Source organism: Sinocyclocheilus anshuiensis, unplaced genomic scaffold, assembly GCF_001515605.1.
Source record: "Sinocyclocheilus anshuiensis isolate Anshui unplaced genomic scaffold, SAMN03320099.WGS_v1.1 scaffold126, whole genome shotgun sequence".
Lineage (NCBI taxonomy): Eukaryota > Metazoa > Chordata > Actinopteri > Cypriniformes > Cyprinidae > Sinocyclocheilus > Sinocyclocheilus anshuiensis.
This window is the reverse complement of record NW_015546026.1, coordinates 465,895-481,048: the sequence shown is the minus strand read 5'-3', so window position 1 is coordinate 481,048 and position 15,154 is coordinate 465,895. Positions and strand designations below refer to the sequence as shown.

General features: G+C 37.2%; 2 protein-coding genes across 5 annotated transcripts in view; both read right to left on the bottom strand.

The window, feature by feature from the left end:
* The window catches only part of unm_hu7910 (un-named hu7910), a 70,931-nt gene extending 63,657 nt beyond the window's left edge, over positions 1-7,274 (bottom strand). For 2 of the 4 annotated variants that reach the window (XM_016499751.1, XM_016499752.1), the window contains exon 1: positions 7,070-7,274. In XM_016499751.1, coding sequence (XP_016355237.1) covers positions 7,070-7,256 — 187 coding nt within the window. In that variant the 5' untranslated portion in view covers positions 7,257-7,274. Of the gene's footprint in view, positions 1-2,433; positions 2,568-7,069 lie in introns of those variants that run through there. The other 2 variants (XM_016499750.1, XM_016499749.1) reach the window with 2 other exon arrangements.
* A 2,458-nt stretch (positions 7,275-9,732) lies between these two features.
* The window catches only part of sdcbp (syndecan binding protein (syntenin)), an 18,836-nt gene continuing 13,414 nt past the window's right edge, over positions 9,733-15,154 (bottom strand). The window contains exons 7-9 of the mRNA XM_016499758.1: positions 10,384-10,555; positions 10,155-10,246; positions 9,733-10,013 (exon numbers count right to left, since the gene is read on the bottom strand). Coding sequence (XP_016355244.1) covers positions 9,959-10,013; positions 10,155-10,246; positions 10,384-10,555 — 319 coding nt within the window. The 3' untranslated portion in view covers positions 9,733-9,958. The remainder of the gene's footprint in view (positions 10,014-10,154; positions 10,247-10,383; positions 10,556-15,154) is intronic.

Here is a 15,154-nt window from a genome sequence, read left to right as displayed (position 1 = left end):
CGAGAATAAAAGTTACGCCTTCTTTCTTTGCGTGAACATTTGGGCGGCGTTATGCAAATCTTCCCACATCGTGAAATAGACATGTGGGGGCTGGTTAGAAAGAGCAGTTTTTGGTATCATATCAATGTGATCACACCAGTACAACCTGTTGAACATGCAATAATTTTATCCCTCACAGGCTAATTTTCACTCCTGCCAAAATGTAAATATTGCACTACCCTGATTAATGCTTGATGGATGAAGACAGGAAAGTTCAGCTAAGCACAAGCAGTCAGCTTCAAAGCTCAAAACACATGTATGCTGTGCTATATCCAGCTGGACGCTATGTCATATTCACATGTAAAATTAGCGTTGCCTGGTCTTTATTGGAGAAAATATTATTCTCAATATGTAAAGGCCATTTGATTAAGTGCACTGTTGGTTACAATGTTTACTTGCTTTTTATTCATGTTTTTGATCATTTTATTTTTGAAAAATAAAATGTGCTATGCTAATATGTTACTGAGCTGGGTGGATATTAGGAGTGGAACGGTTCGCAGAAAAAAAGCTAGGACCGCGGTTCAACTTAAATCTGACAACGCATCTGTAATATGGTTTGCTATAAATAACACGTAAAACAAACAGGGTTCGGCTAATATATGTTTCTGTTGATGGATGCGCATTCTGGCTTCCCAATACACTACAACAACAGCGATTAAAAAAAAAACGTGGACAAACCATTCACTCTTGTTCGAAGCGAATGCTGTATGCTGGAATATGAGCATTTATTCCGTCATCACCCGGGTGCTGATAGCGCGCGTGCACAGGTGAGATCTGAACAGCACACGTTGATATCGGTGTTTAAGCTAAACTCATTTAAACTTTGCTACTTGCCAGTTTATACATTTAAGAGCCAGAGGACGCGAGCTCACACACGCAGTGAGAAGATTTGTGCGTGCGCTCATCCGAAGCGCGCAAACCCGCACCTCAGAACGCACAGAAATATTAAGCTCTCTCTGAAGTATTGTATTTAAATGGACAGATTCACACAAAAATTATGTCAAAATGCCCGTCTTGGTAAGTATCCTATAGCAGACATAGCCGGCTGAACGTACTGTACTAGATCAGTGCATTCTCTTAAAGTGACAGCACTTTCTTAATATTAATCAAACAGCAACAACAAAGAAATCACTCACTGCTCTTGATTGAATAGCTTTTGTAACTTTAATAAAGATTAATCTTTAATTTATACAGTCAAATATGCAATGCTGTTTTACATTTCATTACTTTATTAAATTTCTGTACCTAAAAACTAATGTTAGAACTACCTAAAAAAACCCAAAAATCACTGTTTATTTTATTTGTATCTTTACTCTATTGTATTTATTTGCGCTGTTGCTTGTAGTTAGATAGATTATTCTTATTTTCTTTATTTTTATTTGACAGTATAGTTTTTGCCTAAACATAGCACATACCAAACTATACCGAAACCCTGACTCTAAAACTGTGATACAAACCGAACTGTGAGTAAGTTGAATCGTTCCACCCCTATATGTATATACACATATCTACCCATCTCTGTAACATATCAGCATCGGCCATTAAAAAAAAAACTATATCGGTCCACCTTTAATTTTATAGGTTTGGTACAACATGAGGGTGAGTACATGACATTGTTAATTTTTGAGTGAACTAACAAAACTAACAATTTAATATCATCTTGTTACATTTGTCACCCCTACTGGCACTATGGCGTTTTCAGTTCGGTAATAATAGCTCTTCTGGCATTGTGCACTTCTTATTCTATGAAAGTACCTGTAACGTCCTGAAATGAGGTCAAATGTTGAATGTAAAAAGCCACAGGGAATGGTTTACTCACAGAGGCAAAAACAAAGGGTTAAAAAATAACACGATCATATAACAGATTGTATTACACTTGACTGGCAAGGTCGTCTGTATGTTACATGCACATACAGACATGTGATCATACTCTTAACGGGTCTAATTTTCAGCCCAAACTATGAATGGGGAGTGGCTACATATATGTGGGTGTGACCTCACGAGGTCGACAGGGCCAGTGTAATTAGTATCACAATGATTAGTCAGTCCAAAACACAACCAATTATCAAACTATCAAACATACATTTGTTAAATGAAAACAATTCAAATGTAAAAATAATTACAAAAAGTTGTTACAACCAAAACTACAGTGGCATGTTATGAATGAACTACAAATGGCATGACATAAACAATTTAACAAGCTCACACTTTATGAAAAATGCAATACACAAACACACAAAAAGATGAACTTTAGACTTCATGCTCAAACCAGCACTGAGGTCAACAACCCCATGTGAAACGTTACACTATATCTGACAGATATAGGTTTTGCTCACACCACACCAGTAAAAGCACCAGCAAAAACAGCCAATGTCTAAACATGTCAGACTATACCTGTCATTTTGGCTCCATCTACACTGGTTTCACCCATGCTTGGAGGTTTCTAGTTTTTGCAAACTAAACTGCAAAAGAAAAGCAAAGCTCAATGCTCACATGAAGTACATCTCACTGGTTTAGCTGCAACACGATATATGCACAGTGCCTCCTGGGTATTTTTAGAGCTGCTGTACACACACCCTCTTTTGGACCTCATATGGAGACAACAGTTATAGCTAACACACACATACTAACACAATTGACCCTCCACTGAGCCCGCCTCCCTACGTTACTGTTTCATTTAAAGGGGTCATATGATGCTTTTTTAAAGATAATTATTTTGTGTATTTGGTGTAACAGAATATGTTGACATGCTTTAATGTTCAAAAAACACATTATTTTTCAAATACGGTACATTATTGTAGGTCCTCTATGCCCCGCCTCCTTAACTTTGATAAAGAATATCTCTTTGGTTTTGAGACTTTAGTCTTTGCAACTTCAGGGATCTTATCTATTCACGAACAGCTTGTAACACTCCAAAGAGAAAGGAAAACTTGAAATTGCATCATATGACCCCTTTAAGAAAAAAAGACTAGACCAAGCTGTAACTTTTATTAGATTTTTTTTTTAAATGTTAAAATAATTAACACCTAAACTGCACTTTGTAACAAAATGCTTAAAAACATCATGACAGTACCAAAATACAACCAGGCTAAATCTTCTATGGCACATTCTTGTAAAAATAATGTAAGATAAGAGTTGAAAATGTACAGAATGATGATGATGATGATGATGATGATGCATAGCACAAAATGTAAATGAATTAAAATTTTACATTTTACTATTTTTACCTGGGGCAAAACGATGTAAACATTTGAATAATGCAAGAATAGAGAACGTACCTTATTTTATATAAGACAAATGTTAATGAATAAAAAAATCTATTCAATTTTTTTTTATATATAAATTCTAACAGTGAAAACACAGACCTAACAAAACCAAATAATGTATGTAATGTATGTATTACATTAACTTTGAGATTCGTTAAACCTGACTTTTAAAGGGATCATGACATTATTTCTTTAAATAATTTTGATATATTACTCAAGGTTCACTTAATTGTTAATAAAGTTTAAAAACATTAAAGGGGTGGTTGATTGTGATTTCACTTTTTTAACTTTAGTTAGTGTGTAATGTTGCTGTTTGAGCATAAACAATATCTGCAAAGTTATGACGCTGAAAGTTCAATGCAAACGGAGATATTGTCTTTTAAAATGATGGCAGTTTAATGCCTACAGTTACGGCTGGTAGGGACTACAATGAGCTACTTCCCGGGTTGGTGACATCACAAAAACTGAAATTTACATAAACCCCACCCCCGGGAACATGCAACAAAAGGGGCGACGCCATGTTGCGCTGCTTTAGATATGAGGAAGTTATGTTGCCATGCAATTTTATTTAACTTGACATTTATTTATGCAGCAACACACCAATTTGAAGTATTTAGAAGACCCAGTATTTATAGATTTTTTCTTTTTTTTGGCTGTTTATATTCTCTAGGACAGTGTTGCCCAACCGGGGTGCCGTCTGTCGAGAGCAGGGGTGCCGTGTAAAAAAATCATTTTTTAATATTTTTAAATTGCTAAAATGTTCAAAAAAGCATCTATTATATAATATACATTTCTGATGTCGCCAATAATTAGAGATACACCGAAATTTCGGCTGCCGAAAATGAGTTAGGTGCCACAAGTTTGTTAAAATTTCCAAAGGGTGCCGCGACAAAAAAAAGGTTGGGAAACACTGCTCTAGGATGTATATTAGTGTAGTGTAAGTTGTGTTCAGAAGTGTTTAGTACAAGCCATAGGTGAAATGAGTGACTAAAACTTCTGAAAAGGCAAATCATGTAAGCCTGTTTAGCAGTCTGTAACCTTAACAGTTAAATCATTTGGTGTTAAATCACTAATGCCAAAATGTGAGAAAGATAGTGTCATGATCATAAACTTGGACATTTGGAGCATTAAGATGAACATCTGCCCTGGCTAGGTCACCTGGCTTAAAGGGATAGTTCACCCAAAAATGAAAATTCTGTCATTAATTACTCACCCTTATGTCATTCCAAACCCGTAAGACCTTCATTCATCTTCAGAATTATTTTATAACTCATCCGTTTAAATTATATTAAGCCTTAAAGTTCTGCATAATTAAGGGCGTGGCCACTTGAGTGACAGGTGGATTGCCGCTGCTGTCACCGCCGTCGAGCTAGGTGGGCGTGGTTTCAGCAACCAGCTCCCGCCTCTTTGCCCATTTTCGATTATCCAGGAGTGACGCGTGGTGACGTGCTGCCAAGATGGCGACGGCCAGCTCCACCCACTTTGAGCTTCAAAAACGCTTTTCAGAAACCTACGAGTGACATCACGGACACTACGTCCATGTTTTTATACAGTCTATGGTCGTGATACTCTCCAAAAGGGAGGCAAGCCACAGCAGACTGGATGAGGAGGAGAAGAACTGTTGAACAAAGTTGTTATTTTTGTTTTCTTTGCGCACAAAAAGCATTCTTGTAGCTTCGTAAAATTATGGTTGAACTACTGATGTCCTTACTACGTTTCTGGACCTTGATCGTGATAGTATCCTTGCTGTCTATGGGAGGGTCAAAGAGCTCTCGGAATGCATCAAAAATATCTTAATTTGTGTTCTGAAGATAAACAAAGGTCTTACGGGTTTGGAACGACTTGAGGGTGAGTAATTAATGACAGAATTTTCATTTTTGGGTAAACTATCCCTTTAAATATGATCAAACAACTGGGGGAAGCTTTTGAAAATAAGAGTGAGAAGCCGTTTCCTTCCTTTAATGAGTCTTTTATTTGTAGACTCATTACTCTAGTTTAATCTATGGGATAATGCTGCATATATTTGTCTATGGCACATTATTGCACTATACAGTATTTTGTTTCTATCGTTAGATGTGTCCTTATTTCTTGTATTATGATGCTATCAAAGATACTGTGTTTCGTTTCTCCCTGAAGCCACTGGCAGATGTTTTTATAGACAATATTCAACTGGAGACTACTCAAAAGTTGTATGAATCTATTCAAAGAAGGTTAGAAGCTGTATTAAATGCAAACTGTGCTAAAACACCTTAATAATGACATATTGCCTGTTTAACAGGTGTTCACGTTATTTTGTCCAACCCCTGTGCATTTATGTGAAATTAATTCTTGAATGAGGAAAAAATGCAGAGTGGGACTTGATTTTGTTCATTCGGACTGTTGTCATTTGCCTCTGAGTGGGAGAGACTCGTGAAGAAAGAAGACCGAAACCTTCAAGCGATTCACTTTGGCGTTGTGGTTAGAGAAAAACATGACAATGGAAGAAAACAGTGACTATTTAAAACAGCTATTTAAAACTTAATGTCATGGACATTTTATTGTACTTTACCTATTTAATTTCTAACAACTTTATTGTCATGATTGTGTTTTTGTCTAGTGGCATTAAATTTGCCTAAACGTTTAGGCCCACTGTGCCTGACACACTCAGTATGTACAGCTCTCTCCTACTGATGATGTTGATCTGAATTAGGTGTGTTCGATAAGAGACATACAAAATGTGCAGAGCGATGGGGCACCGGGACCAAAATTGAAAACCAGAAGCTGTTTTAGAAGCTATGTTTTATTTAAACAATGCTAGGCATGTTGTTTAAATGCCTGCAGTTTAGGGGTTCATTAATGGCACAATTTCATTATTTTATTAAATGTTTTAACTTTTGCTTACTTTTTTTTCCCCTGTTGATCATATTATTATTTTAGGCCTAGGTCATTCCTTCCAATCTAATGAAAGTTTCATTCAAATCAAGCTCAATCAAAATAAGGGTTTTCAGTCCAAATGAGTCAACAATGTGACACTAAAGGACTTTTTGGTTGCATGGAAACACAGTTAATGAAAACGTACTGACAATAAATATACTTTTCCTTTTTTTCATGATAAATCAATCAGAGTCGAAGATACGTACAACCCATAAGGAGCTTTGATTCCTCCTACTTGCCCTGTCTGCTTGGAGCCTGACTTAAACTCTGTCAGGATCTTTAAATCAGTAAAAATCACTGCAGAACATTTTAAACTCGTTATTAATAATGCATATGTCTAACTAAAAAAATTTGCCACAAGGTTTTTTTTTTTTTTTAAAGGCCATGGTAAGATCGTATGGATTTGTAATAAAGTAGTCTAGTACAACAGAAGTACTTTGGAGTAACATGTAAATGCCATGGTAGTGAATGATTACCACATTAAAGTATGGTAACTGTTACATAGCCTATATTAAGTAAGTTACCAATCAAATGCCATCGCTCTACTATAATGCTGTCACAGTTTCTGGTAAGAGAAATGCAATTCCGACAAGAACGTTACACAGTATCAGAAAGGGTGTGTATACTGCTTTCATCTTTGCAACCTTTGTCATTAAACATCCACCCCATTCCGTACGAAAAACATTCTCTCACTACTGCGCGGATAACACACTGAAATTGCTTGATCAAATGTAACACCTGAATTGTGAAATTTAAATAATATTGCGTAATAAAAAGCATCTGAACCTATGTATTTGGGCCCACATAAAGAACAATTTACTTGTATGAAACGAAATCTTAATTAACGTTACCTTTTCTGGCCTGGTTGCGAACCGTTTTCTTCTGCTTCATGATAACAGAGGGGAAAAGTTTGAAGAGGCTTGATAATGACTGGTTAATCTCACGATTTAAAAGTTCTGCATTTCTAATTGTGACTTGTGCAGAAAGCTCGACTTCCTCTTCTTCGGGTCCAATAGCAGATCGGTGTCGTAAGCACATACCGCCACCTACTGTACACTGGGCTCTTCTTCTTCTGTGGGTTTAATGGCGAGTTGCATTGGACTCTTATCAGCATGAAAATACTTTATGGGCGCTTCTCAAACGGAAGGCTGCATGGCTAGAGTCATGCTCAGCATTAACGCTTGAATGAGACAGTCTAGTAAGTGTGGATGGATATGAAACAGAAATACCATTAAAATTATAATTTGAAGAATACTTATTCAAAATCTTTATATTAACTAGCCTTACAACCGAACAGTACAGACAACCGTCTGTGGTTTCTCAGTGGTTTACATTTATGCACAGTTTAGCAGTATGATTAACTTACAACAACAACAACAACAACAACAAAAAGAAAACAATGCTTTATTTTCCAAAACCTTTTTTTTTTTTTGTCTGAGGTTTGCAAGAAGGTTGCTCTTCAGGAGCAAGGTTGAAGATCCCTAGTGTAATGAATGCCTGATGAAACACTAGGGTCAGTTGTGGAAATTCCACTCGCCCAGTAGGAGTCAGTGCTGTATTTTTAGTGTCTTATGTTCATTTGTCATGTAGCTACATGTGATATTATGCCTTGGCTTGCAACCTTAAAAATGTGGTTTGTGTATTGAACACTAATTTAAATATATGACCAAGGCAACATTATCTAGCTGGCTATTTTATATTTTGTCAGAATTGCAAGATGTTTCATGAAGACAGTTAAGACATATTTTATAAGCATCAACAAATAAGTATTGCTTTTGACTGTATGCCACTGTTTAGCTATAAAATTATGAATTTATAGCTGTCTTTGGAGTTATATTAAAACGGTAGAATTTATAATGACTATTACTATTATAATTACTATAGCAATTTAAAAATCGAATTATTTTATAAATGTAACAATAGAATTATCTTATATTATTATTATTATTTATTTATTTTTTACACTTATGGACAGAAAAATATGTTGCTAAAAATAAAATGCATAATTTTATTTGGAACCAGTGAAAATAATAGATTTTTCAGTTGTAATTCACAGCCTGACACTGTCTAAAGAGGCTTTAGATCAGGGGTGTCCAAACTCGGTCCTGGAGGGCCGGTGTCCTGAAGAGTTTAGCTCCAACCCCAATTAAACACACCTGAACCAGCTAATCAAGCTCTTACTAGGCATACTAGAAACTTGAAGGCAGGTGTGTTGAGGCAAGTTGGAGCTAAACTCTTCAGGACACCGGCCCTCCAGGACCGAGTTTGGACAGCCCTGCTTTAGATGAACATGTAATAGCAAGATAGCAAAACAATGTGCTGCAAAGGTGTAGTCCTATCTGCAGAGACACCAAGAAAAAAAATAAAGTTTTGGTGAGGAAAGAAAACTACTCTTTTGTTTTAAGTACCAAACCACACAGGCCACACAAACATAAACAATGTAAAGAAGAGCAACAAGAAGAATGCATGGGCACAAAACTGTTCTGCAATTATAACTCTTAAACATAAAGTCGTCACATAATTAATCTCTGAATTCTGTACTGTTTTTTTATACCATAACTATCTTCAGCAGTGCATAGTTTTTTTTTAATGGCTTTTAGAATGTAATTTTAACAGCATTATCATTATGACTGATTTACAGCATCAGCATGCTGTAATGCATGTTGATGATAATTCAGAATGCTTTTTTGTGAGATATTATGTTGCGAGAAATTGAAATAAGCTTCAGGCTTAACAAAAAATATCTAAAGATGAAGGAGATGAATTAAAGGCATCACCCAACAATGAAAATTTGTCAACATTTACTCATCTTTATGTTGTTCCAAACCTTATTCTAAACCTAAGGAGATGCTAATCAGAATATTCACACTACAGAATAAAATGAGGACATGAATGGGGACAGAGTACTTCAAGTCAAAAAAGCACTATGAATATGTCATAAAACTAAACCATATGACTTGTGTGCTGTAAGTCTTCTGAAGCTAAACAATAGCTTTGAATAAGAAAACATACTGATGCTTAAGTTGTTATTTGCTGAAAATTTTCTCCACTGCAGCTCCCTATTTGCATTCATGTATATATAATTATGAAGTGTGAAGACAAGTCACACCAACTTTGACATTAATGATGCCAAACTGCATAGGTTGTTGCGTGTGTTATGATTGATCGTGATGAACCAGTTTTAATATGCAAAAGTGTGAATGACATTTGACAGCTATGGCAGAGGGGAGGATTAGTGAATTTAATCAGTGCATAATGACTTACATTCTAATGTGTTCCACACTATATTTGCCTTCATATGAGTTAGAATATAGCACAGTAAGTTGAATAAATTACTTTACTTTCATGGTTTCCTTTACTTTTTAGGTTCAAAAGCATCCAACCCCACTTTCAGTGTAAGGAAAAGAGCAGTGTGAACATTTTGCATATGGCCTAACATTTTCTTTTGTGTGATACGTCAGAAAGGCATATGGGTTTGGAACAACATAAAGGTAAGTAAATGATTACAGAACTTGTCATTTTTGGGTACACTATTAATTTAAAGGAAAAACTGAAACAAATATCTCTCGTGTTATCCTTGCTTTGTCTTTTGTTGCCCGACAATAACTTAAACGTACATAAACATACTTAAAATCACATGATTGTGGACACACAACTAAACTTGTGCTCCAAACAAAATGTGAGCCCTCCAAAAGCTGTGGCCAAATCATCCTCAGCTGTACAGTTTGATCCAAACGATCTCACACCTCAGGAATAGAATGGTCCATTAGTGACTTTACAATACTGCTGGACATCCTGCAGCGAGAATAATAATGTTAAGAATACATTTGTGAGACGCAATAAAAGAAGGGAAAAAAAAGATACTTTCAGTAAAGTTGCATGAATAGACTGCTGATTGACATTGGGTTTTGTCCGCCCGCGGTTTATTTTCCATACCTTTTCATCATGTGTTCAAAGATGACCACTGGCATCACAGTTACCGTGACAACTCCTCTGCTGGAATTAAGAATGTCTGTGATTTGGGAGTCCTAATCAAAGAGATGAAAAGAGAAGAAAGTATCTTAAATTGAAATCAAGTGCTTTACAGGGCCATGGTGTGATTTAAGAGAGACAGCAAAAGAGAAAGAAGGAAAACCAACAAATGCAAAATACTGATGTCATTTACCTTCAGTCCGATTATATTCTGACCATTGATCTCACAGATCTGATGATCAGTAAGGAGGCCGTTACGTGCAGCTGAGCTGTCTTTTACTATTGAGGTGATTCGACCCTTTTTAAAAAGAAAGCCGAGCTGCCCGTTCATGTCCTTGTGAAGAGTAACAGTTCGCTCCAATGGCCTGCAAACAGTAATAGTATTTTCAGTGCTGGTTTATAATTGCATAATGAACATGTATTTGATAGTATACCAGGCAAAAATTTTTCTTTTCATTTTTCAAAATTTTGCCGGGGTGTCCTTTGCAGGCTTTCCTTTGCATTTTCTTGTATTGCATCCTTGAATCCTTTCCCATATATGTAATGGTATTTCAAACCACCTGTCACAGAGATATGGACACAGACAGAGTGAACTCAACAGGGTTTATTGGCAGATGAGATTATACAAACACAAGTGTTGTAGTTCCTTGATAGAGGATGAAAATGGCCAGGACTGGTCGGTGGAGACCTTCCCGGCCCATCTGCACTCTGAAGCTGAGGTTATATCTGAAAAAACTGGCCTGAAGGCCGATGGAACTCACACTTTCTCAACCCAGACAGTGTTTGCAGAGTTTTTCCAGTACAAGAGTTAAATGGTAGCAATTTTCGGAGCCTCATTCTTGGAGTAGCCAAGGATATCATTGATACAGATGATGATGATGATGAAGTAATGAAGATACTCCTGGAATACCTCATTCATGAAGCCTTGGAACATGGAGGTAGAGTTGGCCAAGCCACACGTCATTATTCAATGTTCATAGTGGTCGGTGGGAGTGACAAATGCCGTCTTACACTTGCCTCCCTTCTGGATCTGAACGAGGTTGTAAGTGCTACATAGGTCCAGCTTGGTGAACACCAATGCTCCTTGCAGCTGTTTCAGGATTGCCAGGACCAGGGGAAGACGATATCAGAATTTGATGGTGATGTCATTGAGGGTGCAGTAGTCAATGTATGGCCTCAAGCCAAACAGAGGAAAATGGAATAGGCAGGGAAAGTTGAAGAGTGGATGTAACCCTGTTAGAGTTCCTTTACACACTCCTCCATGGGAGTCAGAGACTTCCTAGGATGATATCTGATGTTGAGCCCTCCAGAATCAGGAAGGTGATGGTTTCAGAGTGAAGGCATCCAATGTGCAGATTGATCAGAGCAGTGTGGTGATACAATAAAGGCAGTCTATTTACAATTTTCTGTTGTCATTTGGCTTGGGAGAGTCAGAAGGAATTCATCTGCTTAGGCTCCTCGAAAGGCTCTGGAGGGTGTGATGAGCAAGCCATGGGCGGTGACTGCTGGGCTGTCAAGTTGGTGACTGCTTTGCGATGGGAGGCACAGATGAAACACAGTTGAATGAATTGCTCCAGCCCATAACATCATTGTGGGTGGTGAGATACAGCCAGAGAGAGGGCTCCAGTACCGGTTCAGAAGGTCCAGAAGTGCAGCGCATAGTCAGTTATAGAGGAATTTCCTTGACACAGACGGTACAGTTATTCAGATTGCCTGGCTGCGTGAGTAATTGGGTGACCGGGTCTGGTTTGTAGATGGTTCAACTGCAGAGTACTTCCAGAGAGCAGAGAGATGACAAACACAATTTTGTCTCAAACCATGGGAAAGCACTGTTACTGCATCTTTAACTGGAGCAAACAGTGAAGGAGAAAGTTACTGCAATTCTCTGTCACTCCCGATTAGGGGACTGGAGTGACCTGGCGTAGAACTGTGGTGCAGCAAGGGAGATGGATGTGAGGTAGATGAGAAAGTGGTCACATTTTGGCTTTAGAATGCAGTGGAGCAGCGAGAGTTTGACAAAGCTGCTGCAGTGAAAGACGTTGTTGTGCACATAGTGATGATTGTCTGGTCTTCTATCATGGAGAGACGAGCGCAGCAGTGATCTCAACAGGGTTTATTGAAAGGCATGAGAAGATACAGATGGGTGAAAAAGAGGAACACAAATCAACCAAAAACTTAACTGCCGGTAACAAAAGATGCTTTCACAAGTTTTTGAAAAGGGGCTTCTGAAATGTACCAGCTTTTTGGCGTGTTCCAATTTCCAATATTTGCAAAACAGCCTTTTTTTTCACTTTAGAAATGTTGCTAAATGTTATATTTTTTGTAAAATTTTTGAAATGTCAAAGTTTTGGCTGCATGACCTTTGAATATAGGGACAGAAATCTCTCAAGTTTCATTAAAAATAACGTTAACACTTTCTATGAAGCCCATATTTATAACACATTATAAGGGTATTCTTAGGGCATTATAATGAATGCATAATGCATTATAAAAGACCTTATAATATGTTATATCATCTTATAAATAATCATAACAACAATTATAATACATTATAATGCTTATGCATTTGTGGTTATGTTTTAAGATTATGATTATTTATAACACACAATGAACACCATATAAAATCTATTTTTACATTTATAATGGACTATATATGTCACGAATCCTGTCCATGGACTTCCGTTCGATTGCCACCAGAGGTCACCGTTACATTGACTCTCGCACTAAACAAACTGTTACACATCACCCTGGACTACATTTCCCATGCTCCATTGCACTAATCACAAGCTCATCTAAAACCAATCACACCCAGCTGCTACCAATAACACACACTATATAAATCAGTCTCACACCACCATTCAACACCGAGTATTGTTTGCGTTTATCGCTCTCCTAGTGGTAGCACATTACGGAGCCAGTTTCCTGCCCTAGTTCCTAGTCCTTAGTTCCTAGTCCTTACTTCCTAGTCATAGCCTTGTCTTGCCTTGCCTGCTTTCCCTTGTTACCTGATTATTGCCTGTTTATCTTGGATTAACCCTTTGCCTGCTGTTTCGGACTGTGTTTGCACCTCGCCGGGACCCGGACTACATATCCCATCATCCATTGCACTGATTGCACACAGCACTGATTGCACACAGCTGTAACCAATCACATATTCACTATAACACTCACTCAAACAACCATTCAGGGCCGAGTATTGTAAGCGCATATCACTCACCTAGCGATAGCTACTTTACGGAGCCAGTTCCCTGTCCTTGTTTAAGTATTTAGTTCTAGTTTCCATAGTCTAGTCATAGTCTTGTCTTGCCTGCTTTCCCGTGTTACCTGATTATTGCCTGTTTCTCTTGGATTAACCCTTTGCCTGCTGTTTCGAACTGTGTTTGCACCTCGCCTGGACTCTAGCTCGTGTTATTGGATAACCCCTCGTGTTTAGCCTTCTGGATATTGTTAGCCGCTGATCAACCACGCCCGTTTTGGATTACTCTTCTGTCTTGCCCTTAATATACCTGTTTGCCATTGTTTGACCCATGCCTGTTTCATGACCACACCCTTTAATAAAGCCTTGCATATGGATCCGCACATCTCACGTCTTGTTCGCCCTGTAACAATATATCTTGACATTGTTTATTTAAGATCTGCAAAGTATCTTACTACATATTTTAAGTGGTTAGGTGTGGAGTGTTATTCGAGTGTTCCCTGTGAGGCTAATATTAATTTTGATGTGAGCTAGTTAATAATTTCATCTGAAAAAAAAAAAAAAGCAATGTTTATATGTTAGGTTACATTTTATTCATAAGATATAACATATTATAAGGGTTTTTATAATGCATTATGCATTCATTATAATGCCTTAAGAATACTCTTATAATGTATTATAAATATGGGCTTCATAGAAAGTGTTACCAAAATAACTTATTCTGTGTTTTGAAGATGAATGAAAGCCTTATGGATTTGGAGCGACATGAGGGTGAGTACAGATAAGTGAATCTTCATTTTTGAGTATCCCTTTAACGAAAGAGGTTTGTTGCAACTGCCTGATGAGCCATGACACTACAAACCTACTTCAGTGAAATACTAGCAATAAAGTTCTATTTTGTCAGAATATGAAGTTAATTGTGAATGGTTATGTCATCTAAAACAAACAAATAAATAAAATCATATGCAATGTATATCTGTGTATTTTCTATAATTTTCTATTTGGATAAAAAGCCAAATTTTATTTTCTTTATTTATTAACAGAAATGTTATTTCACATCCTGCCAGTGTTGTCCAACAAACAATGTGCATATTGAAGGCTATGAAAATAAATACACTAAATGTAAACAAACAGGCTATGCCTACATGTATATTGTGTAAAATATATAATGTTTAAAAAAAAGTTGAAGTTGAAGTTAAAAATCGCTAGATAAAAATAAAAACATTTTTAGATTTACAAAACAGTTCCATTCTGTATGAATTATAAGCTTGTTTCCCCATGGGGACCTAAAAAATATCCCCACAAGGTCAAAATGTACTGGTATTACTATACTTATGGGGGCATTTGGTCTCCATAATGTATGGCAGCGGTTCTTAATCCTGGTCTTAGTCACCCCCCGCTCTGCACATTTTGTATGTTTCTTCGCTTCAGAGGTTTTTTGTTCCATTCGACTGTAAGTGCCCTGTGAAGTGGACATCACAGGATATTCCGCCATGATTCCTGTTCGAAAGGAGTGTATATGTTCCATTCAATGGGCACTAAAGTGCACGGGACATGTCTATTATGCAAAACTCATGATTATGGTTAAATAACCCTTGACAGTTCTGTAGTAAGTTTTGTCTGTTTATGAAGATGTTGCAGGCACCGATGTAGCACAAATCCACGTTCTTAAAGCGATAGTTCACCCAAAAATGAAAATTTGATGTTTATCTGCTTACCCCCAGGGCATCCAAGATGTAGGTGACTTTGTTTCTTCAGTAGAACACAT